This window comes from Oncorhynchus mykiss, chromosome 3 (assembly GCF_057628025.1).
Source record: "Oncorhynchus mykiss isolate SJ-2025 chromosome 3, ASM5762802v1, whole genome shotgun sequence".
In the NCBI taxonomy this organism is placed as follows: domain Eukaryota; kingdom Metazoa; phylum Chordata; class Actinopteri; order Salmoniformes; family Salmonidae; genus Oncorhynchus; species Oncorhynchus mykiss.
In genome coordinates, this window is record NC_143024.1 from 22,817,107 (window position 1) to 22,839,536 (window position 22,430).

General features: G+C 43.8%; 2 protein-coding genes across 6 annotated transcripts; both read left to right on the forward strand.

The window, feature by feature from the left end:
- Positions 1-5,617: 5,617 nt before the first annotated feature.
- On the forward strand, positions 5,618-7,362 carry LOC149984459 (uncharacterized). Its single transcript, XM_090225292.1, has 5 exons — positions 5,618-6,378; positions 6,466-6,645; positions 6,736-6,797; positions 6,880-6,966; positions 7,054-7,362. Exons 1-5 carry the CDS (start codon positions 6,315-6,317, stop codon positions 7,144-7,146), a joined length of 486 nt encoding a protein of 161 aa, XP_090081418.1. The 5' UTR covers positions 5,618-6,314; the 3' UTR covers positions 7,147-7,362.
- Positions 7,363-10,336: 2,974 nt separating this feature from the next.
- Positions 10,337-19,925, forward strand: LOC110509281 (caspase-2). 5 transcript variants are annotated; one of them, XM_021590200.3, is made up of 12 exons: positions 10,337-10,427; positions 11,128-11,284; positions 11,705-11,866; positions 11,990-12,130; positions 13,220-13,292; positions 13,825-13,916; positions 15,331-15,513; positions 16,851-16,979; positions 17,055-17,145; positions 17,254-17,442; positions 17,623-17,732; positions 17,844-19,925. In XM_021590200.3, exons 2-12 carry the CDS (start codon positions 11,132-11,134, stop codon positions 17,976-17,978), a joined length of 1,458 nt encoding a protein of 485 aa, XP_021445875.2. In that variant the 5' UTR covers positions 10,337-10,427; positions 11,128-11,131; the 3' UTR covers positions 17,979-19,925. The 5 variants fall into 5 exon arrangements, with proteins under 5 accessions (XP_021445875.2, XP_021445878.2, XP_090081415.1 ...); XM_021590203.3 differs by having other exon boundaries at positions 11,131-11,284; XM_090225276.1 differs by having other exon boundaries at positions 10,402-10,807.
- The last annotated feature ends 2,505 nt before the right edge of the window (positions 19,926-22,430 follow it).

Below are 22,430 nucleotides of genomic sequence, written 5' to 3' on the forward strand. Positions count from 1 at the left end.
ACAGAAAACACTTCAACTATAGTTGCAAACAAAATAAATATAGGCCTAATATATATTTATTTTTTTTTGGGGGGGGGGGTCTTGCCTGTTTGTATGTTATTTTGGTATTAATACGTGTCACATACCAATTTGCATTTGATACCTTGGGTCGAGTGTTAGCGCCAACTCACGAAACCCCCGTTTCTCGACCGTGCAAATTGGGGCCTTGTCTTTGCAGATGTAAGTTGTAATGGCAACTTATCTCCTTCCATCTTCGTGATTTTTGTTATATGGTGTGCCGCGGGCAACAGCCTCTTGCAACGCCTGAGTCGGGGGTTTGTTTTGAGCACTCAACTGTACTTTTTTGGTTGTCATCCGTAGACTCTCTTCGTACTGTTTCACATGATTCTTGCGTAGGTGGTAAAGGAGGTTAGTGGTGTTTAAGCCTGTTGTCAGGACCGGACTGCGGCATATTTTGCAGAGGACGGTTTTCTGGTCCATGTCAGACTTTTCATACCCAAACCACATCCATGCAACTGAAGTAGCCCCTCTTTTAGGTACGGTCTCCGTGCTCTGTGTCACGTTCACTCTCCTCCATGTTTGTTTGTGTTGCAAATTTTCTTCCACACAACTCAAAGCGACGTCCAATTAACAAAAAATATTGGCGTAAAGAGTGTGATTTGCGACATAACAAAATAAATGATAGAGCATAATTTGAAACGATAGATGTTTTTCTATCGTCACACGATATATATCGTCATATCGCCCAGCCCTTTTCCGAGCTGCGGAAGGCCGAGCACCATCGCATCAAGTTCTTGATCCAGGCAGTCTACGATGTCCTGAAAAAGAAAAGAAGAGCCACACACTCTAGGAGCTCAGATGCAATAATTCAATAAACAGCCAAGCTGTCTTCATCAGGGTATAGTCTACAACGTCTTACCAAGCTCATCTAACCTGTTCTGCTGGGGCAAGGATCGATTCACAATCATGCTCTCTGCCTAAAGAGAGGAGTACATCCATTCTCAACTGCTGCTCAAAAGCCCTAGGCGAGGGTCACTACCGCTGGTGCCACAACCTGGTGCCTAAAGCCATTGTGGAAACCATCTGTCAGAATGCAGGTATTATGGTTTAAGACAAAAACACATCTTCAGTGGGATCAGCCACTGCAAGCGCCTCGGACAAGCTAAGTAGGCCATTGCAATCCTCAGAGCCGGGGAAAAGCCAACACCAGCTACCAGAACCTCCACAGGTCTTTTCGCAACAGCTCAAGACTGGGGGCTGAAAGTTGACCTACTAAAGCAGTTCAAGTTCCCAGACATCATCACAGCGACAACACTGAGGCCAGACATTGTGCTGTTTTCCAAAACCTCCAAGCAGGTCATCTTAACGGAGCTCACTATCCCTTGGGAGGACCGCATTGAGGAGGAGAATGAAAGAAAATAGGCCAAAGTACGAGGACCTGGTGGAGCAGTACTGAAGAGCAAGGTCTGAGTCTGTCGAAGTGGGATGCAGAAGGTTCGTAGGTCAATTCTTCTACAGGGCATTGTGACTACTAGGCACCACAGGGAGGAAGGCCATCAAGACAGTGGAAGCCATGCTTTGGCTGTTAATTGTTAATTAACCATGTTACATTTCAGAAATGTCAACTTCAATGGGGTAGGGACGTCCCAAGGATTTTGGATAGCACAGATCCAAGTGCACATTGAGCTGTGCTAGTGTGCAGGTGTTATCTGCTCTGTTAAACCAAATCTAAAAAGAGGGCAATAAACACAGGTTTTGCAAACAGGCTTTGCCTAGATGGTTAGTTTGTCAGAAATGACGTTTCGTAGCAGGTTAGGAGAACTTACACTGCAGGCTCGGATAACAAACGTAGCATGTTTGAAGAATTAGGTTAGATTTGGGAAAAAGGTTAGGGATAGCTAAAATGAAAAATTTCTCAACTTTTGACATCAATTTGATAAACTGTATCCCATCTAGTAACGACCATGCGAAAGTGAGTAGTTTATTTTGAAAACAACGGGCATCCATCTTGGATGTTGTCTCTAGTTCATTTATAAGCTAAGTGCATTCTTCTCCTAAAATGAATACCAACTTTATCCTCTTCATGTAAAAATGAAAAACTGCTGTTGGGTAAACTATACGTCTATACCTGAAAATATATCTACTATGTTCAAAATGTTTTAGCAAAAAAGATTATAACTATTATTGTTTGTAGTTCATGATTAGCCAAAATGCTATAATTTTTTGTCTATAATTGTCGGTTATACGGCCAGCTATATGTTTATTGTGCCAGCCCGACTTCTGCAGCTGTTTATTAACAAATAGGCAATACCAGTTGCTTCTATGATTTCCTAAAAGTTACGTCACTGTTTTAGCAGTATATTACCAAGGTTATCTAATGTACAGTACACCGGGACTAAACCTTGCATTGGGTAGCTTATCCTTTGGAACCAGGATTGATCATCACGTGTTGTTAAAGGGAAAGTTCACCCTAATAAAAAAATGACATTGATTTACTTATCCTGTAAGCAGTCTATGGGAAAGGTATGAAAGCAATCCATGATTTGGTTTAGTTTTCCTAGCAGTTTGCACATGAAAACATTAGCATTTGTGGCGCAAATCCAATACAAGCCATGTGCAATGTTCACTCACATTTTTTGGGGCACAGCAAATTTCAGGTCTGCAGTGCGCAAACTTGAAAAGTCAGTGAAAGGTTAGTGCAACTTCCAGCACACGTTTTCTGTGAACACAGAGGCTGTACACACTTTAAGTTACAGTTTTAACAGTGGCCAAGTAGGCTTCTGTGGCTATTTGTAGACCTACTAGAGTGGGCTACCATCAAAAACAATGGAGAAAATGCAACCCATAACATTGTTATATAGAAATAGCTATTCTGTCATTAAGCCTACAGCAGCAGCCAATGAGTGGTGTTCAATGTAGGCCTAATTCCATGAGACTTATGTTGTTGTGTTGTTTGATGCAAGAAAGCACTTTACAAAATAAAATGCATTATTATTCCCACACCATTATTACAGAGAATCAGACACATTATGCTACCCTCTGCCTTACTGGCCACTTAGCTTATTCAACTCTGTCTCAAAACACAACACTGGCCCTTTAAGACAAAAAAAAAGCTCTTTACCTGACTCGCTTTGCAAAGATGCCTAGGAATGTGCACGTTTGTCCTCTTGTAGGAAGCAATCACTTCCCTATTGCTGACTACAAATGATCTAACAGGGATAAAAACTCACTAACTAGAGAAGGATATGAACTAAATGTGCACACTACATGTGCACACATGTAGCTCTTGTTTTGATCTCAAAACAAGGACATCTACTGAAGAGGGTTAAACCAAGGCCTTATACCTTTTAAAGGGTTAATAAATGATGTTATGATAAACTGTAAGGTTTCCTCTTCAGGAGACCTCTGTTTGTGTTAAAACCTGTTTTGCGTGTTGTGACCTTCAGACACTATCAGAAGGATCCAGACTCCTCCTGTCTGGATCCCACCGTGGTTATCTGGTTTTCTGAGAACACAAGGTTACACAAGAAGATGCTTACACTTGTTCACATTGTTATGACTCTATACTTGTGATGAAAGGTCAAGTTTTGGTCAAACCCACTTCTGAGCTTTTAATTGCTGATAAGATGGTTTCTGCTGACAGGAGGATGTTAGATTTATTAAAATGTTGTTGCCAGGGAAACTCACGCAAGGAGGACTGGGAGAGGCTATATGAGTCTTAGACATTTTGCAGAACTTGGGGAGAACTGTCATATACTGTTATATTGTACTCTGTACCAACTTCTGCCTAAAATTGTATTACTACAGGAGAATTTTAAAACTTCGTCTTTTTTTCCAAATAAAGAGAGAATGTACGCTCACCACGCTGCACCTTGATCCTCTTCTTTTAATGGCCGTGACACTATCAACACAGTCCAGTTCAAAGTAAATGGCACAGATCCATATACAGTTGAAGTCAGAAGTTTACATACACCTTAGCCAAATACATTTAAACTCAGTTTTTCGCAATTCCTGACATTTAACCCTATTTTTGTTTCATCAGACCAGAGGACATTTCTCCAAAAAGTACTATCTTTGTCCCCATGTGCAGTTGCAAACCATAGTCTGACATTTTTATGGCACTCAAGTTCGGTCAGAAACTTGTCCCGAAGCCACTCCTGGCTGTGTGCTTAGGGTCGTTGTCCTGTTGGAAGTACAGTACGGACTCTGTTCTTTGTTCTGTTCATCTTTCCCTCGATCCTGACTAGTCTTCCAGTCCCTGTCATTGAAAAACCTCCCCACAGCATGATGCTGCCACCACCATGCTTCATAGTAGGGATGGTGCCAGGTTTCCTCCAGATATGACGCTTGGCATTCAGGCCAAAGAGTTCAGTCTTGATTTCATCAGACCAGAGAACCTTGTTTCTCATGGTCAGAGCCTGGCGATCCTGCAAAGGCATAAAAGCCTGACGAGCCGGTTGAGGCAGGGAGCCTAGCGATCCGGCTAAAGCATAAAAGCCTGACGAGCCGGCGGAAGCAGGGGAGCCTGGCGTTCTGTCTGAGGCATGAGAGCCTGTAGCGGCACCCGGACCCAACGTCATTCCCGCCGGGAAAAAAACACTCCCTGGGTGAGGCGTTATTCTATGGATCTACAGGTTCCCGCACCTTAGCAGAGGTGACCGGTCCCCACCTGATCCCCGGGATCGTCATCTTGGTCAGCGTCCTGCAGATGGAGCCACGCGTCGGGGAGGGGGTACTGTCACTGTCACGTGTAATCCCCCTCCGACCTCTAGGTCACCAGGCTGCTCGTTAGGGTGCACACCTCTCACCAGCGTTACACGCATAATGACCCTCACCTGGACTCCATCACCTCTTTGATTACCTGCCCTTTATATGTCACTCCCTTTGGTTTCTTTCCCAGTCGTCATTGCTGCTGTTTCATGTCGGTGCGCTGTTTGTGTTTCTGTTTTGTTCATTTATTAATTAAATGTATTCACTCCCTGAACTTGCTTCCCGACTCTCAGCGTACATCGTTACAGGGACCTTCAATGCTGCAGAATTTTTGTTGTACCCTTCCCCATATCTGTGCCTCGACAATCCTGTCTCGGAGCTCTACGGACAAATCTTTCGACCTCATGGCTTGGTTTTTGCTCTGACATGCACTGTCAACTGTGGGACTTTATATAGACAGGTGTGTGCCTTTCCAAATCATGTCCAATCAATTGAATTTACCACAGGTGGACTCCAATCAAATTGTCGAAACTCCTGAGCTCAATTTCGAGTCTCATAGCAAAGGGTCTGAATACTTATGTAAATAAAATGTGCAAACATTTTGAAAAACCTGTTACCGCTTTGTCATTGTGAGGTATTGTGTGTAGATCGACAAGGAAAAAATATATTTAATTCATTTTAGAATAAGGCTGTAATGTGGGAAAAATCAAGGGGTCTGAATACTTTCCGAATACACTATGAACATACTGTGCATCTATAAATACAACATATTTGGCTCCATTTGCACAATAGGGTCAATTATGTAGTACCATTTTAAGTATCATTTCTCACATCAATCAACATTATTTGGGAAAACATGGATTTTTCACAATCAAAAATTCCTTGTGGACAGATGTGAGCTGTTTCCAGGGGCCTGTTGCACAAAAGTAGAATTAAGACATCCGGGATAAATGACTCAGCTGAGCTCAATGAAGCCAAAACATGTGCGTCCAGGCTTAATTGGTTGCACAAAGACCAAGCCAGGATGAGCAGACACGGATTCATTAAGCCAGGTGAAACCAATCCTGGATAGGTGCGCGCTCACGGCTCACTCAAATAGACCCCGCCACAGATCACAGATTAACTGATTTACCATGGCAACTAGAGCCGCGTACTTTTCCCCGTCGGAAGCACAAATCCTCATGGAGGCATACGAGGAGGTAAAAGATATAATTAAGAAGAAAGGCAACACCGCCACAGTGATAAAGCAAAGAGAAAAAGCGTGGCAAAGTATTGCAGACCGCCTGAATGCGTAAGTAGTGCACAATTACACACTCACCGCTCCGCTGAAACATCACAATTACAATTCAAATATTTAATTCACATCTCCAAAAATGCAGTTGTACTGTAATTATGAAACGGTTAAATTTTTTTATTGAAATGCACTGCAGATATGAGTGAAATTGTGTAAAGTAACTCCATCACACTGTATAAAGCTATGATAAAATTTTTGATATTTTTACTGAAAACAAGACAAAAATACCAAGTGATTTTTTGCAGTGTGACTCCATTAAGTGTGTGTGTGTGTGTGTGTGTGTGTGTGTGTGTGTGTGTGTAGATTAAACATGAACGGGCCAAAACGGACATGGCAGCAGGTCAAAATCAAATACAAGAACATTCTGCAGAATGGTATGGTCCCTGACTAATATTTAACAAAGCACAAGCATATATTGTACCCAGAAGGTGCCTGCTCACACATTGTCTGTACTGTTTTAGCAGTGAAAAAGAATACCCACAGACAAGGCACGGGTGGTGGGTCACCAAAGGCTGACCTTACCCCAGCAGAGGACATGATGGCCTTGGAGCTAAATAAAGGCAGGCCCGTCTTAGAGGGGATCCCTGGGGGGAAAGAGACGAGCATAGGTTCCTCCCAAGATGCCACCCGCTTCATTCAAGGTATGTCCTTCCATCTCTACATGGGATACAACCACATTCATATTGAATCAATTTGGACTGTCTGACTTTGGTTTACCTATTGCCTTGCAGTGTCTGGCAGCACTGTGTTCCTGTTAGAGCCACCAGCACAAGCACCAGACGATGCTGATCCAGTGAGTACTCCATCAAAGGCATACTGTAGGCCTGGCATGTCTTGTCTACTAGCTTCAATATGAATCCGATTAAATGTGATAGGGTGAAGGCCCCAGTGCAGCAGCAACAGCACATGATGGAGACGATGATGAGGAGGAGACCATCTCTCTGGATTCCAGAAGGCATGAGGTATCATGTTAAGACTGTGAAAGTACTATTTACTCTACAATGGTGAGGAGTCCTCATCAAAATCAAAAAATCTAATTTCTTTTACAGGACCCAGATGCTATACAGTGGGAAAACCAGCCTGGCAACATAGTGCGTATTAATAAAAGGACACCACATCCTGCCAAATTCCAGCTGCGCTAATTGTATTGTGTTCACAGAGCTCACAAGCTATCAGAAAGTTGTATGGCAACCACCTCCGGTGCCAAATAGAACTGGCAGACATAGACATTCAGTACAAGAAGAAAAAGATGGAAAATCTTGCACTGGAGTTCGAAATAAAAAAGAGGACAATTAGGAAACTGGACCTTGAAATAAAAAAACTTGAGAGGGAGGTGAGATATGCCTTCAATGTACACTGTATGCTAACTGTAACACAAATGTATTAATCATTATTTTTCTTTCCTCCCCCAGCTCCAAGAAGATGACACAGCTCAAAATAAAAATGAGGTATATTCTCGTAAAGTCAAGTGAGCCATGACATATGAGCTCTTATTGTGAGCACACAGGACGGTGGCATCTTTCTAAGGTTTTTTTTATTTTCCCAGCAATCAGTACAACCAAGTCATCGTTATAAGGCATCGCCCTCTTTTGCCCACCCCCCCCAGCACCAGGTGTGGCCACTAGCCTATATGAAGGCCCAAAATTGTGTGTTCCTTTCTGCTCTGACAATGGCATGCCCATTCGTGCGAGATGTGGTGGATGAAGAAGCACTTGTGCTGAGGAGAGCCTTCAGGTGAGAAAGGGTCTTCAGGGACCGGTTGGACCCACTGGCCTTCCCTGATGACCATCTATATGAAAGATACAGGTTTTCTGCAGATGGCATCAGGTATCTATGCAGACTACTGGGTCCCAGGATTAAGCACCGCACTGCACGGAGCCATGCACTGAGTGTGGAGCAAATGGTTTGTGTGGCCTTGCGCTTTTTTGCTAGTGGAGCCTTCCTGTACTCAGTGGGGGATGCAGAACAGCTGAACAAGGCCACAATTTGCCGCACAATAAGGAGTGTGTGTCTGGCTATCAAAGCATTAGCAGATGTCTTCATCTCCTTCCCTGGCCACAGAAGACTCTGTGACATCAAAGAGGAGTTCTATAGGATTGCAGGTAAGAGGATCTACAAATTACAGGACAACTGTTAACACATAGTAGGATACTCATTACTTTGTGTGACAGGTTTCCCCAATGTCATTGGTGCAGTGGACTGCACACACATAAGGATAAAAGCCCCCTCAGGTGCCCATGAGGCCGATTTTGTGAATAGGAAATCCTTTCACAGCATTAATGTTCAGGTGAACATAACTTTTTGATATTGTTCATTGACGAACACTCTGCATTGCCAGTGATGTGCATTGATTGGTGTAATATTCCTCATCTTATGATTTCAGATGGTCTGCAATGCTGACTGTGTGATCAGCAATGTTGTGGCAAAATGGCCTGGCTCAGTCCATGACTCCAGAATCTTTCGGGCCTCTGAAATCTATCAGTGCCTATCACAAGGTAAGCCACACAACCCCTATTTATAACCATCATGGCTGTGTCAAGAATATCACTGTGTTTATGAGGTAGTAATGATGAGATTTTGTGTTGACAGGTGAATTCTCTGGTGTGTTGCTGGGAGACAGGGGGTATGGCTGCCAGCCTTTTCTCCTGACACCTTTCACAGACCCCCAGGAAGCACAGCAGGCCTACAACCATGCCCATGCCAGGACCAGGGCCAGAGTTGAAATGACCTTTGGCCTCCTGAAGGCACGCTTTCACTGCCTTCACAAATTAAGGGTCAGCCCTGTTAGGGCATGTGATATTACTGTGGCTTGTGCTGTCCTCCACAATGTGGCCTGCCTGAGGAAGGAGAGGGCCCCCAGAGTGCCACCAGCCATGGACTGGGACAATCCGGCAATCTTCCCTGATGACGACAGTGGTCGGCTGCTGAGGGACCAATATGTGTTGAATTATTTTAGTTAGTATGTGTGCTTTCAATTTTGGTTAAATATGTCCTGCGGTGGCAGAGGAATTTGGTTTTTTTTGGGTTCGTTTTTTGACGAATTTGGCCTCTTATGATGTTTGTGCGGTATACTGTGTGTAATACAAGGCTGCAGGGAGGCTACTGCATCCATTCATTTGTCTGTTCAGTTGATGTGTATGGATTTGTCCTGCATTTATTTTAGTGTGCAGACATGCAGGGTGTGTTATACACATTCAAAGGTCTGTATATGTATCATTTTGTATAATATGCTTAGATTCTGTGCTTTCCATCTTGTAGAGTCACTGTGACTTCAGTTTTGAAAGGAGCTGATGGTTTACCTGCTTTGTTTTGTCCTTATTCAATAAAGGAACATAATGTTACACATTGTGTTTTTATATTCATATGGAATGTGTATTTGTTTATATGACAGAGTACTAGGGCCACACTGAAGAAAAAGGATAAAGTCATAAATTTATGAGGCTGGTTCTTTCTGCAGAAAAGCTACATATTGTTTTTACAGTTTTGATACTTATGACAATGTGATACTTAATATTCTGGCACATCAGCATGTCTTTGTTTATGAAACCATACTGAAGTACAATTTCACGAAATGCCCCACATCTGTCATTTTAACAACTGTCCTCCTTTAAAACAACTGGTTACAATATTATGACTTGTGTTTTTTTCCCCTCTGTGGCCCTAATATTCTAGCATTTTATATATAGCCTTATAGTCTATGGGAAACTGTAAATTATCTAATGATAGCAACATCATCTAAAAATCATTTTTTATCCAAAATCATTGAAATTAATGATCACAAACGTTTAAATAACAGTGGGTCTAGTTATATGTGATAACAATGTATAGTGAGCAGTGAAATAACTATTGGTTTCCATTTGTGGTGACTGCTGACTGACATTAGGGATGAGATTAAATAGATCCTGGAATTTAGCCTGGTCTGGAGCAGGCTAGCTCCACAGAATAAATCTCCATGGTAATTTATACCATAACATATCCTCCTGCCCCCTATCCATCTTTAGTGCAACCGGATTACGGATCAATTGAGCCAGGATCACCAAGATATCCTGGCTTAATCCCTTATCCTAGTTTTGTGCAACAGGCCCCAGTTCATTCCTGTATCTCTGAATCTCTCACTCTCTTATTTCCTACAAATGACATGCCATCCTCTACCTCGTCTAAATATTAGATAGCAGTTTATGTTAGTCTTCCATGATCTTCTTATCAATTTGTTGATTATTTACTGTAACAACAGATACAAATTCTAAATTCATTTGATTACTATGTTTCCAACCACGCCCTCCTCATGGGAAAGCTGACTTGTATTCGCCCAGGAAAACGTCAATCCAAATTCTTCGAACTGCATTGGCTGTAATTCAACACAATGAATTTAGACCACTACCATTTCCACACATTGCAGAGGCGCGGAAGTTGGTTTCGTAGGGTACGTTATGTTGTTATATTGTGCGAAATAATTTCAAATACAGTTAGTTAAATCTGTTTTTAAGGACATGTGGTTTGGGAGCAGATGAACGCATTGAAAGTGTTCTGAATGTTTGAAATTCTCGAAAAAAATAACATCCCAACGTTAGCATGCCGATGTAACAATGTGTTAAGCGAACCTGACTGGCTAACGTTAGTTATTTGCATATCTAAAGTTCAGTGTACATTGTTTTCTGAAATGCAACGATACTGACTGACATTTGTTTACAATTTAGTATTGTTCGGACGTCAAAATGATGTCAACTTTTCCTTGACACATTCATTATTAGCTAGCTAACGCGTTAGCTGGAGACAGCTGGCTAACGTTACCTGACAGCCTTTGTAAGTATCTGCTGCTGAGTGTTACCAGACTTTGGAAAGAATAGGAGATATAACTACCAATTACTTTCTCGAATTCATCCAGACAGCTACTATAGCTAGCTAGTATAATGTTAGTTGTCTTACAGAAAGACACATTCAGCATCCTTACCACTCCGATTTAGAAAACAAGGTATGTTGAGCTATTATAATAGCTCGATACAATGCCAATGAGTAACGTTAATACGTTGTTGTTGAGAAGCTAGGCCTATATACCGCGCCACGGTTTTGCAAGAATGTAAGTTGACAGTAAATGAAGCGTTTTCCTGTGTCTTGTCTCGTAGCAGAATGTTGGGGGAATGCGGTATGCTGGAACGAGACAGAAGGGGGCTTCGGAAATGCTCTGTGACTCTCTGCAAAGAGATGGTGGTGGACGAGCTGTTCATTCAGTCCCTGCAGACAGACGACATTCTCACCGACAGCATGGCAGAAAGCATCCTGGTATGTTGTGTTCACCATGTTAAATTGTGTAGTTCGATACTATTACCAGGTCAGGTGACTTATGACACTATCAACGTCCAAAATATGCATGCATTCATGGCCCAAATGTCTTATTGTTGATGTATGTCATTAACTTCAATAATGTAATCAAATATGAATGTTAGTGTAGATCAGGGTTTCCCAAACTCGGTCCTTGAAACTTGTCCTTGCCCCTTGTGTGCATGTTTAAAAATGTTTTGCCATAGCACTACACAGCTGATTGAAATAATCAAAACTTGATGATGAGTTGATCATTTGAATCATGTGTAGTGCAAGGGCAAAAACCAAAATATGCACCCGGTTTCAGAAACCATGGTGTAGATTACCATGTCTTTCACATTCTATTTTTTGTAATCTGTGTTGATATCCATTGTTCCCCAGGTGGAGCCGACCTCCCACAAGCGGAGCTGGCGTCTGCTGTCCCTGCTCCCCAAGCGTGGTCCCAGAGCCTTCAGCAGCTTCTGCTCAGCACTGAGAGACACAGAGCAGCAGCACCTATGTGCCCTGCTCACAGAGTCACCAGAGAGGGATGGAGAGAGACAGGTGAGTGGGCACTGGGTGCCACACAAGATGTTGATCCAGACAGATGAGCAGAAGGACAAAGATAGAAAGGGAGAGGGGTGAGCGCCACAACCAACCTAAGCCTCAAACTGTGCCCTTACACAGTGTCCCCAGACAGCTAAGGCGAAAGACAGGGCTGAGGAGGTGATATCCACAGCATACCCAATCCAAGCTTCAGACCGCAACGCCCCATTCACAAAGACCCCAGTCAAAGACAGTGAGGAAGAGGGGGATGAAGAGAAAGAGGTGAGCTCTACCCAACACCTAACCCAAGCTACAGACTAAGTTGGAATATTTTCCTGGCATTTTACAAATGTTCCATCCCAAGAATAAAACAACTTCTCTCCCTAGTAACCCTGTATTTCCCTCCAAAACTGGAAGTGTCATTCAAAAACATTATAAAGCATATGTAATGAAAAACATTCAAACCTAATGCTACCTGAGTCTGCTACATTTTACGAGGCCTACATTAAAGACATTTAATGAGCCCAAAGCCCAAATAATTGTTCCATTATCTATAGGATATAGGCTACTGCACATTATGCACGACAGGGAAGCATTACAACCCATAGATGTAGCTAGCTATATGCTCTTGGGTAAATCAATGAAACAAGCTCCAGTAGACTAATCTTTTTCAGTGTGAACTGTATTACTGTATTGTATTATACTGTATTATATGAACTGGAATTACGCACATCGTTCAAACCATGATAAAGCAGTGGTTATGGGTCTGAATAAATAACTGCATTAGCCTGCTGCCTTGGCACGCAGTCACTGTTCTTTCAAACTACCTGTGGGTTCTGTTGGCTGCTGTATTTAACATTCAGCAACAACAACAAACAATTGCATCCCTCTTCGAATAGTCTATTGGTGTAAGAAATGCAAAACAGATTGTCTAGCTTTTCCTGCATGGGATTCAGCGCTAAGGAGCGTTTTTTTAGAGAGGCCAGCGGAGCACAGGGGAGTGGTTTTGGACGGTAAATCTCGGAAACTGGGTTCCTGCCATTCAACCCGACTACAGACTGTCCCCCCCAGAGTCCCCAGATAGTCACTAGAGAAAGAAGTGACCACAACACTCCCAACCCAAGCTACAGACTGCTGTAACAGGGAGAAAGAGGGGAATAAGAAAAGAGGAGGAGAGCTGTAGATTGGGAGAGAGGTGAGAGTCAGCCATCACTCCCAACCCAAGCCTCCTCTGGATGTTTTGGTATTCACACTGCAGGCGAGAGAGAAAAAATCAGGAATGAACTGGTTTCACCTATAAATGTTTAGATTGTATTGACGTCGAAGGTAAGTTCAAAGATGGTTAAATGATCGATTTCCTTTGTCCTTCAGAGATATGTGGACTCTCCCCTCCCACTTCCCACCCAGGAGGGGATTGTTCCAGCCAAGAGAGCCAGAACACAAGGTGAGTAGAGCAGTCATCTGAGGTGGGTGCATTCAAGATCACAGTTTTACAACTGTTTCATTCACAATATTTGCACGTTTCCTAGGAGATCGTGGGAGGGGTCGTTTGTGTGGTTGTTTGGAGAGAAAAAAAAACTAAAATGTAATCATTCTGTTTGTTGTCTTGCAACTCGGTAAAAAGCTTATTTTTAATAAACCCAATTAAACTGTAAATGAAAATGTCCCAATTGAGTCCAGTTGTATAATTTGATCAGTGTGGAAGCAGTGTGCTGTAGCCTTGGTATGGAGTGCCACTGCCCAGCCAGTCTCGCCACCTGCAGGCACCACGCCCGTGTGACTTGCTCACATAGCTGTAGTACAAAGGTTGTTACAACACCATTATATGTTGCTAACAGCTTCCCTTTCAAGGCAGAAACGTGACCTTGACTGGAACCCTGCTCTGATGGACATTATTGTAATTGTTTGTCTCCACTGGTGTAATTTCTGGAATGAAATACATTCAGGGTGTAATGTCATCCTAATATGTGTTTCAGAGTCAATGGAGATGTGTCTGGATGCAGACAGTCCCATCACCAGCTCTGTTCTTCCCTGTACACCAGACTTCTACTTAAAACACTGCCAACAGGTACAACGCTCACTGTTAATACAAACCAGTAAATCACCTGTCTGTACCATGTCACTGCCAACAGGTACAATGCTCACTGTTAATACAAACCAGTAAATCACCTGTCTGTACCATGTCACTGCCAACAGGTACAATGCTCACTGTTAATACAAACCAGTAAATCACCTGTCTGTACCATGTCACTGCCAACAGGTACAATGCTCACTGTTAATACAAACCAGTAAATCACTGTCTGTACCATGTCAGTGCCAACAGGTACAACGCTCACTGTTAATACAAACCAGTAAATCACCTGTCTGTACCATGTCACTGCCAACAGGTACAACGCTCACTGTTAATACAAACCAGTAAATCACCTGTCTGTACCATGTCACTTCCAACAGGTACAACGCTCACTGTTAATACAAACCAGTAAATCACCTGTCTGTACCATGTCACTGCCAACAGGTACAATGCTCACTGTTAATACAAACCAGTAAATCACTGTCTGTACCATGTCACTGCCAACAGGTACAACGCTCACTGTTAATACAAACCAGTAAATCACCTGTATGTACCATGTCACTGCCAACAGGTACAATGCTCACTGTTAATACAAACCAGTAAATCACTGTCTGTACCATGTCACTGCCAACAGGTACAACACAGTCTCTGTCTGGTATCTCTTACCTGAGACAATTAACGTTGTTAACTGATGTGTATTTTTGGTTCTCATATTTGTCACTGCAAATACAACTGTTATAATACAATAGGGAAGTTAGTTTCAAGGCAGCAGCCACTGCAACGTGCACCTTTGCAACGAACACATGCATGCACTTCCTGTGTCCAGAATGTGTTTCCAGATGCTGTTTAGCTGCATTGTTCCCCAAGGTATTTCTAGGGAGCAGGAGAGTAGATCTTCCTATTCAACCACCTCAACCTGTAACAGCTGTTGAAGTGTCTCCGCTCTAAACAGACAGCTATTAGACTTCTGCGGTATAGACAGAGTTTAGACCGTACCAGGACCAAGTCCCACTGGTCCGTAGAAGACAGTGTTTGTCTAGACCACAGTCAGTTTGACAGGAAAGAGACACGGGGAGAATTCCCCCAGCCCATGTGTTGAAGTCTCTGTAAACCTGCTCAGGTTGAGGATGATTCATCACTGAGCTCCACTGGGTTGTAAAACTGTCATTGAAGTACAGGGACAGAAACCACAACAAACACTACTGAGAACAGCAGCAACATAAGCACATTATTTTCCTTCTGGTAAACCATGTCATTTTCTCACGCTGCTTTTTTGTCTCGTCCCTCTCTCTTTTCTCCTCCTTTCCCTTCCCTTCCCTTTTTCTTTCCTCCCTTTGCATCTCTCTCTCCTCCCCTCACACTTTCTCTCTCTTCCCCCTCTCCTCTCTTTCTCCCTTTCTCTCCCCTTCAGTCCTATAGTATGGTGTCCAGTCCTCGTGGCCTGGCCTTGGTGATCAGTAACGTCTCCTTTGACCCCTGTGCTGCTCCTGACCTGGACTCCAGGAAGGGAGGGGAGGTGGACGAGGAGGTCCTCAGGAAGGTGTTCACTGAGCTGGACTACATAGTCACCGTCCGGAGAGACCTCACAGCTCCGGTAACAGAGACATACAGTTGAAGTCAGAAGTTTACATACACCTTAGCCAAATACATTTACACTCAGTTTTTCATAATTCCTGACATTTAATCTAGTAAAAAATCCCTGGCTTAGGTCAGTTAGGATCACCACTTTATTTTAAGAATGTGAAATGTCAGAATAATAGTAGAGTGATTTATTTCAGCTTTTATTTCTTTCATCACATTTCCAGTGGATCAGAAGTTTGCATACACTCAATTAGTATTTGGTAGCATTGCCTTTAAAGTGTTTAACTTGGGTCAAACGTCTCAGGTAGCCTTCCACAAGCTTCCCACAATAAGTTGGGTGAATTTTGCCACATTCCTCCTGACAAAGCTGGTGTAACTGAGTCAGGTTTGTAGGCCTCCTTGCTCGCACACACTTTTTCAGTTCTGCCCACAAATTTTCTGTAGGATTGAGGTCAGGGCTTTGTGATGGCCACTCCAATGCCTTGACTTTGTTGTCCTTATGCCACTTTGCCACAACTTTGGAAGTGTGCTTAGGGTCATTGTCCATTTGGAAGACCCATTTGTGACCAAGCTTTGACTTCCTGACTGATGTCTGGAGATGTTGCTTCAATATATCCACATAATTTTCCATCCTCATGAAGCCATCTATTTTGTGAAGTGCACCAGTCCCCCCTGCAGCAAAGCACCCCCACAACATGATGCTGCCACCCCCGTGCTTCGCGTGACATACTTTCTTGGATTTTCCAAGCTGTTTAAAGGCACAGTCAACTTAGTGTATGTAAACTTCTGACCCACTGGAATTGTGTTGCAGTGAATTTTAAGTGAAATAATCTGTCTGTAAACAGTTGTTGGAAAATCCACAAGTAGATGTCCTAACCGACTTGCCAAAACTATAGTTTGTTAACAAGAAATTTGTGGAGTGGTTGAAAAACAAGTTTTAATGACTCCAACCTAAGTGTATGTAAATTTCCGACTTCAACTGTACACACACACACAGAGAGTAAGACAGTGGTGCCAAAGGTACAGCAGTGCTTCAACAACATGGACTGTATCGGTGGATCCCCCACTGGCTTCAATCAGTGGCACTCAGGCATTTGTTTGCCTTGATCTTCACATAGACCTGTTGCTATTAGAGTCATGTTGTTAGCTAGTGGAGACAGCTGTCTGTAGCGTTGGTCTTTCCATGACCATGTTTAATGCAAAGAACAAAGGGTGAATTTACAGCTCTACACTTCCTCTCTGTATAACTAGTGGCGCTTGCACTTTGTGACAAAATGTACCAAAATAATTCTAAAAGTTCTATGTAATTAGAATATAGTTTAATACTTGATTGATCTCTCTCTATGACAGGGCATGCGGGAGTGCATTGAGCAGTTTGGCAGACGGCAGCAGCACCAGACCGTATCCAGCTGTGTGGTGTGTCTGCTGTCCCATGGAGTAGAGGGGGCTATCTACGGCACAGACGGACAGCTACTGGAGGTGTGTGTGACCTCATTCAGTTGAGAGTGAAACCCTTTCTGATGATAATTAATTGAATCTCTGTCTCTCTCTCAGTTGGACTGGGTGTTTGAGGCATTTGACAATGCCCACTGTCCTCTACTGCAGAATAAACCCAAGATGTTCTTCATCCAGGCCTGCAGAGGAGGTGAGCTCACACACAATCTCTCTGCCCTCACTCTCCCTCCTTCCCTTTCCCCAACACTCCCTCCCCTGTTCTCTTCTTCTAACCCGTCTTCTCTCTGTCTCTCTCCAGAGGAGATGGACTGTGGGGTGGAGCAGTCAGACGGGCCAGAGAGGACCCAGTCTCCTGGCTGTGAACAGAGGGATGCAGGGAGGGAGGGAGAGGGAGATGGAGACACCAGGCAGACGGAGGAGAGAGGCAGGCTCAGAGTCAAACTGCCCCAGCGCTCTGACATGATCTGCGGCTTCGCCTCCCTCAAAGGTGTGTGTGCTTATGTGTGTTGTCTGAGTCGGTTTATGATGTGAATGTTGGAGTATTTGGTGTTATTTCTTTGTGTGTGTTGGGCCCTGCTAGGTAATGTAGTGTCTGTCGGGCCCTGCTAGGTAATGTAGTGTCTGTCGGGCCCTGCTAGGTAATGTAGTGTCTGTTGGGCCCTACTAGGCACTGCAGCCATGAGGAACACCAAGAGAGGATCCTGGTTCATCCAAGAGGTCAACTCAGCACTCCGCTTCAGAGCCAGAGACACACACCTATCAGACATACTGGTGCAGGTAAACACAAACACACACCACATATCACAGTCATAGTAAGTACATTTTCCCTCAATAAAGTAGTTATCAGCAAGTTCAGTGCTAGTAACCTTTTGTAACCTCTGTCCTCAGGTGAATGGTCGTATTAAAGACAGAGAAGGCTATGCTCCTGGCACCCCCCACCATCGCTGTAAGGAGATGTCTGAATTCACCAGCTCCCTCTGCAAAGACCTCTACCTGTTCCCCAAGTACCACCCTCAGTACTGACACGCACACATGCTGTTACACACACTCACAGAGGATTAATGAATTCACATTTGCTGTGCAAATTCTCTCACAGACAAACTCTTGGAAAGAAAAAAGGACCGAGTTGTTGTAAATCTATGTGCTTGGTAATGGGCATGAAGTATACATGACTGGTATGCAGCTGATGTGTGTACCTACCTATCAGCTAGGCTTGCTATATGTGTATCTGTGCCAGTTAGAAATGGGATTGAAATGTTCTAGGAAACATTTTTAGCTCGTTAACACACCAGAATATATTTAAATGTATCGCTTTTAATTTCTTACTAAACAGCAACTTTTGGGTTTGAAGTTTATTCTTTTTATAAACATGTATTTTGTATGCAGATCTATTTTTATCCATTTATTTTGTATCAAATCATTTTGAAGCTCTTTTTTTGTAAGAATTTTAAAGCCCTTGTCTCCTTTTTGTATTCAAAAATGTTTATTATAAAATGCATAACATTATATGCATTATAATAGGAAATCCCCCCTGACCAAATGAAGGTATGTATCTGTGTCCATCTGATGGGCAGACAGGTGGTGGTGTAGGGGTATTGGCTGAGGATGCAGCATGGAGGGAGCTGCATTTCAATACCCTCCTAGTAATCGGAGTCTTCCACTGAAGGATACTGGGACAAGTAGATGTGATATTGGGAGTTTCATGTTTGTTAGCAATGATTTGATGTGTTATTGAGGCAACAAGTGTACTGCATTCCATTTGAATAGAATGGAGTCATGACCATTTCTCTCACAAACAACTGTCCTCCTCCCCCTCCCATCTCTCTACCTCCATGGGTGCGTTACGGTCTAAGGCACTGCATCTCAGAGAGAGGCGTCACTACAGTCCCTGTTTCGAATCCAGGCTGTGTCACATCTGGTTGTGATTGGGAGTCCCATAGGGCGGCGCACAATTGGCCCAGCGTCGCGTCATCCAGGTTTGGCCAGGTCAGGCCGTCATTGTAAATAAGAATTTGTTCTTAACTGACTTGCCTAGTTAAATAAACCATTTAGGTTAATTAATGTTGTAACTACACTGGTAACCAGACTGTTATTACTTAGATGTGTTGAAAGACGTCAACATTTTATTTAAATGAATTACATTTATATGTTACACCAAGGAATTATATTAGAATTCTATGTAACTGCTTGTTATCTCTGGTCAACTTGAGACCTAAGTTATCCACTGTCAATGTTTCCTTGACCATTAAGATTTCAGTTCACAAGATGGATGTACATGGATGTTTTAAAGATGTATGGATTGGTTTTAAAGCAGCTACAGTATTTTTAAATTTGATATGCAATATTCCATAGCAATGTGTGCCATGTGAAAGCTGTGGTAAGTATTGTCTTTAAAATACTTAGTTAATCATTTACATAGGACGATGCATCACATTCAACTGTATGAGCAGCAATATTGATGTTTCTCAGAATGAGCAGCAATGTGTTTGGTTCTAACAGTGTTGTAGGGAAGAGTGATATGACAGGAACAGTATGAATTGAGCTGTTGACCAACCAATCACAGAGACAATGCGTAGTGATCATCTTTATAAGGGATAGTTCTATAGAGATCCTGTTAAATTAGTATTCTAATTCTATGGACAATTCACCCCAAAATCAAAGTGCCAGATGTTAGACGTTTTCCATTCGGTTTGAAGCCTCTAGTTCGGTTTGAACTAACTTAATGTGTACAATATAGCATCTACACAACTGGTGTGGTGGAAAGTCATATTTTTTTGTAATTGTAAATGTTCCAAAGGTGGATTTTGTGGTGAAGTAGGTTATCCCTTGAAAGTGAAGTACTGAGGGCTGGGGTTCACTGCCATAAGCTAAGGAGCTGCTGGGGATGGGGGGAGAAGATGACTATTTATGTCTAAAACAAAGACTGCCAAATGTTCAGGAAAATAAACAGCCTTTTGGTTTTTCTATGAATTGACTTTCTTTGAGTTGTGTTGACATGCGCTGTGTGTGTGTGAGAGAGATCACTGTACATATGTACACTATGCATGATATTATATTTTGATCTCTCCTTGTTGCTGTTTGTTTATATTGCAGTGTACATCCAGTCCCCCTCACTGTACTGGTATGGTATAACTCGCATAACCCTGTAGTAAGGACTGTATGATATGCGTCATGAGTCACACACTGACCACCACCACTGTGATAGTGTTCTCTGTGTATCAGGTAGTGCCTCAGCCAGCTGTCCATAATCATTCTCCCTGACACACATCACACACTGACCACCACCACTGTGATAATGTTCTCTGTGTATCAGGTAGTGCCTCAGCCAGCTGTCCATAATCATTCTCCCTGACACACATCACACACTGACCACCACCACTGTGATAGTGTTCTCTGTGTATCAGGTAGTGCCTCAGCCAGCTGTCCATAATCATTCTCCCTGACACACATCACACACTGACCACCACCACTGTGATAATGTTCTCTGTGTATCAGGTAGTGCCTCAGCCAGCTGTCCATAATCATTCTCCCTGACACACATCACACACTGACCACCACCACTGTGATAATGTTCTCTGTGTATCAGGTAGTGCCTCAGCCAGCTGTCCATAATCATTCTCCCTGACACACATCACACAGCCTGCGGTCGGAGTGACACATTTCTCTCTGGCCACCACCATGCAGTGAGATTAGGTTGTAATGTGGTGGCGTGGGGTCTCCAAAGCAGAGAAGGGTTAAGGGATTGGTGGGGCCGGGGCCATTCTCTCTCTCGCTCTCTTTAGGTGGGCCATGTGCCACGCTGTCTCATCCTGCTGAAATGGAAACAGGTGATTTCAGAGCAGTAAACATGATTGAGTGAGAACCACTTCAGACTTTTGAGCTGCACGCCTACAACCCAGACTGAAAACCATTATATCAGATGGGATAGATGGCAATGTGCGTTATGGTGACTGTTACATCTGGCCTAGGGAAGAAGTATGTTGATACAGCAGGGGGGGATGAGGGCTTGGAGCATGTGAGGGGTTCGAAGGGATAGCCTTGCATCATTGGCTGATGAGTTGATACCTGTCACGGGGGTGTTATGTGCACCCACCCTCACGTTGCAGGGGCAGCCCCGTGGGGGGTGGCATCACACTCACCCCTGACTGTCCAAACAAGAACACTCCATCCAAAAACAAATATAATGGCCCACGGGTCTGGCTGGCCTGCTCACAGGGACAAGAGGTGTGTATGTCAGTATCGGTGTCGTTCACGTGAGCCCTGCTGTGCGTGTGATTAGGTGTCTGCTGTTCTAATAAAGGAAAGTGCTGCGTCTGTCTCTGCCTCATCACTACCAGGAGTCTCTGTACAGACGTCTTTCTGTTGACTGTCTTACAGGACAGGTGGAGGGAACACCGCCTCTGGATCAACTGAACAAGATTGGATCTGAACAAGTATCAATCTCAAATGTGTGTGTGCGCACTGAACTGCTGTGTGTGTTAGAATGCATATGTAAGAAAGTGTGTACACTCTTGACGTGTGTGTTTAGCTGAGAGTGTGCGGGTGGAAATGCTGAAGCCACCATCAGGGCTATTTTTGGGTCAGTGACAGCGTGTCAATGGCTGCAGATGTGTCGCAAAGGAAGGCTCTGAGATACCAACAGACCCTGGTAAGTCTCTGTCTGTCTGTCCATCTCTCACTCTACCCCGTCCGTCGCAATCCATCTCTGTCTCTACCCGTCTGTCCACCTCTCACTCTGCCTGTCTGTACACCTCACACTCTCTGCCTGTCTGTCCACTTCTCACTCTCTGCCTGTCTGTCCACCTCTCACTCTCTACCCGTCTGTCCACCTCTCACTCTACCCGTCTGTCCACTTCTCACTCTCTACCTGTCCGAGTGTCCGTCCATCGCAGTCCATCTCTGTCTCTGCCCGTCTGTACATCTCTCACTCTCTGCCCGTCTGTCCACCTCTCACTCTCTGCCCGTCTGTCCATCTCTCACTCTCTGCCCGTCTGTCCATCTCTCACTCTCTACCTGTCTGTCCACCTCTCACTCTCTGCCCGTCTGTCCACCTCTCACTCTCTGCCCGTGTGTCCATCTCTCACTCTCTACCCGTCTGTCCACCTCTCACTCTGCCCGTCTGTACACCTCTCACTCTCTGCCCGTCTGTCCATCTCTCACTCTCTGCCCGTCTGTCCATCTCTCACTCTCTGCCCGTCTGTCCATCTCTCACTCTACCTGTCTGTACACCTCTCTCTCTACCCGTCTGTCCATCTCTCACTCTCTACCCGTCTGTCCATCTCTCACTCTCTACCCGTCTGTCCATCCCTCACTCTACCCGTCTGTCCATCTCTCACTCTCTACCCGTCTGTGCATCCGTCACTCTCTACCCGTCTGTCCATCCGTCCACTTCTATCATTTTCAAATCAGATGTTATTTGTTACATGCGCTGAATACAACTGGTGTAGACTTTACCATGAAATGTTTGCTTATGAG

Bases quoted from the DNA above. Each gene is read 5' to 3' on its own strand.
- LOC110509281 (XM_021590200.3), top strand. From the start codon at position 11,132: ATGTTGGGGGAATGCGGTATGCTGGAACGAGACAGAAGGGGGCTTCGG. The intron at 11,285-11,704 runs GTATGTTGTGTT...ATTGTTCCCCAG, and splicing joins GCATGGCAGAAAGCATCCTG to GTGGAGCCGACCTCCCACAA. The intron at 16,980-17,054 runs GTGTGTGTGACC...TCTCTCTCTCAG, and splicing joins CAGACGGACAGCTACTGGAG to TTGGACTGGGTGTTTGAGGC.
- LOC149984459 (XM_090225292.1), top strand. From the start codon at position 6,315: ATGAACGGGCCAAAACGGACATGGCAGCAGGTCAAAATCAAATACAAG. The intron at 6,379-6,465 runs GTATGGTCCCTG...GTACTGTTTTAG, and splicing joins CAAGAACATTCTGCAGAATG to CAGTGAAAAAGAATACCCAC. The intron at 6,967-7,053 runs GTATCATGTTAA...TTTCTTTTACAG, and splicing joins TGGATTCCAGAAGGCATGAG to GACCCAGATGCTATACAGTG.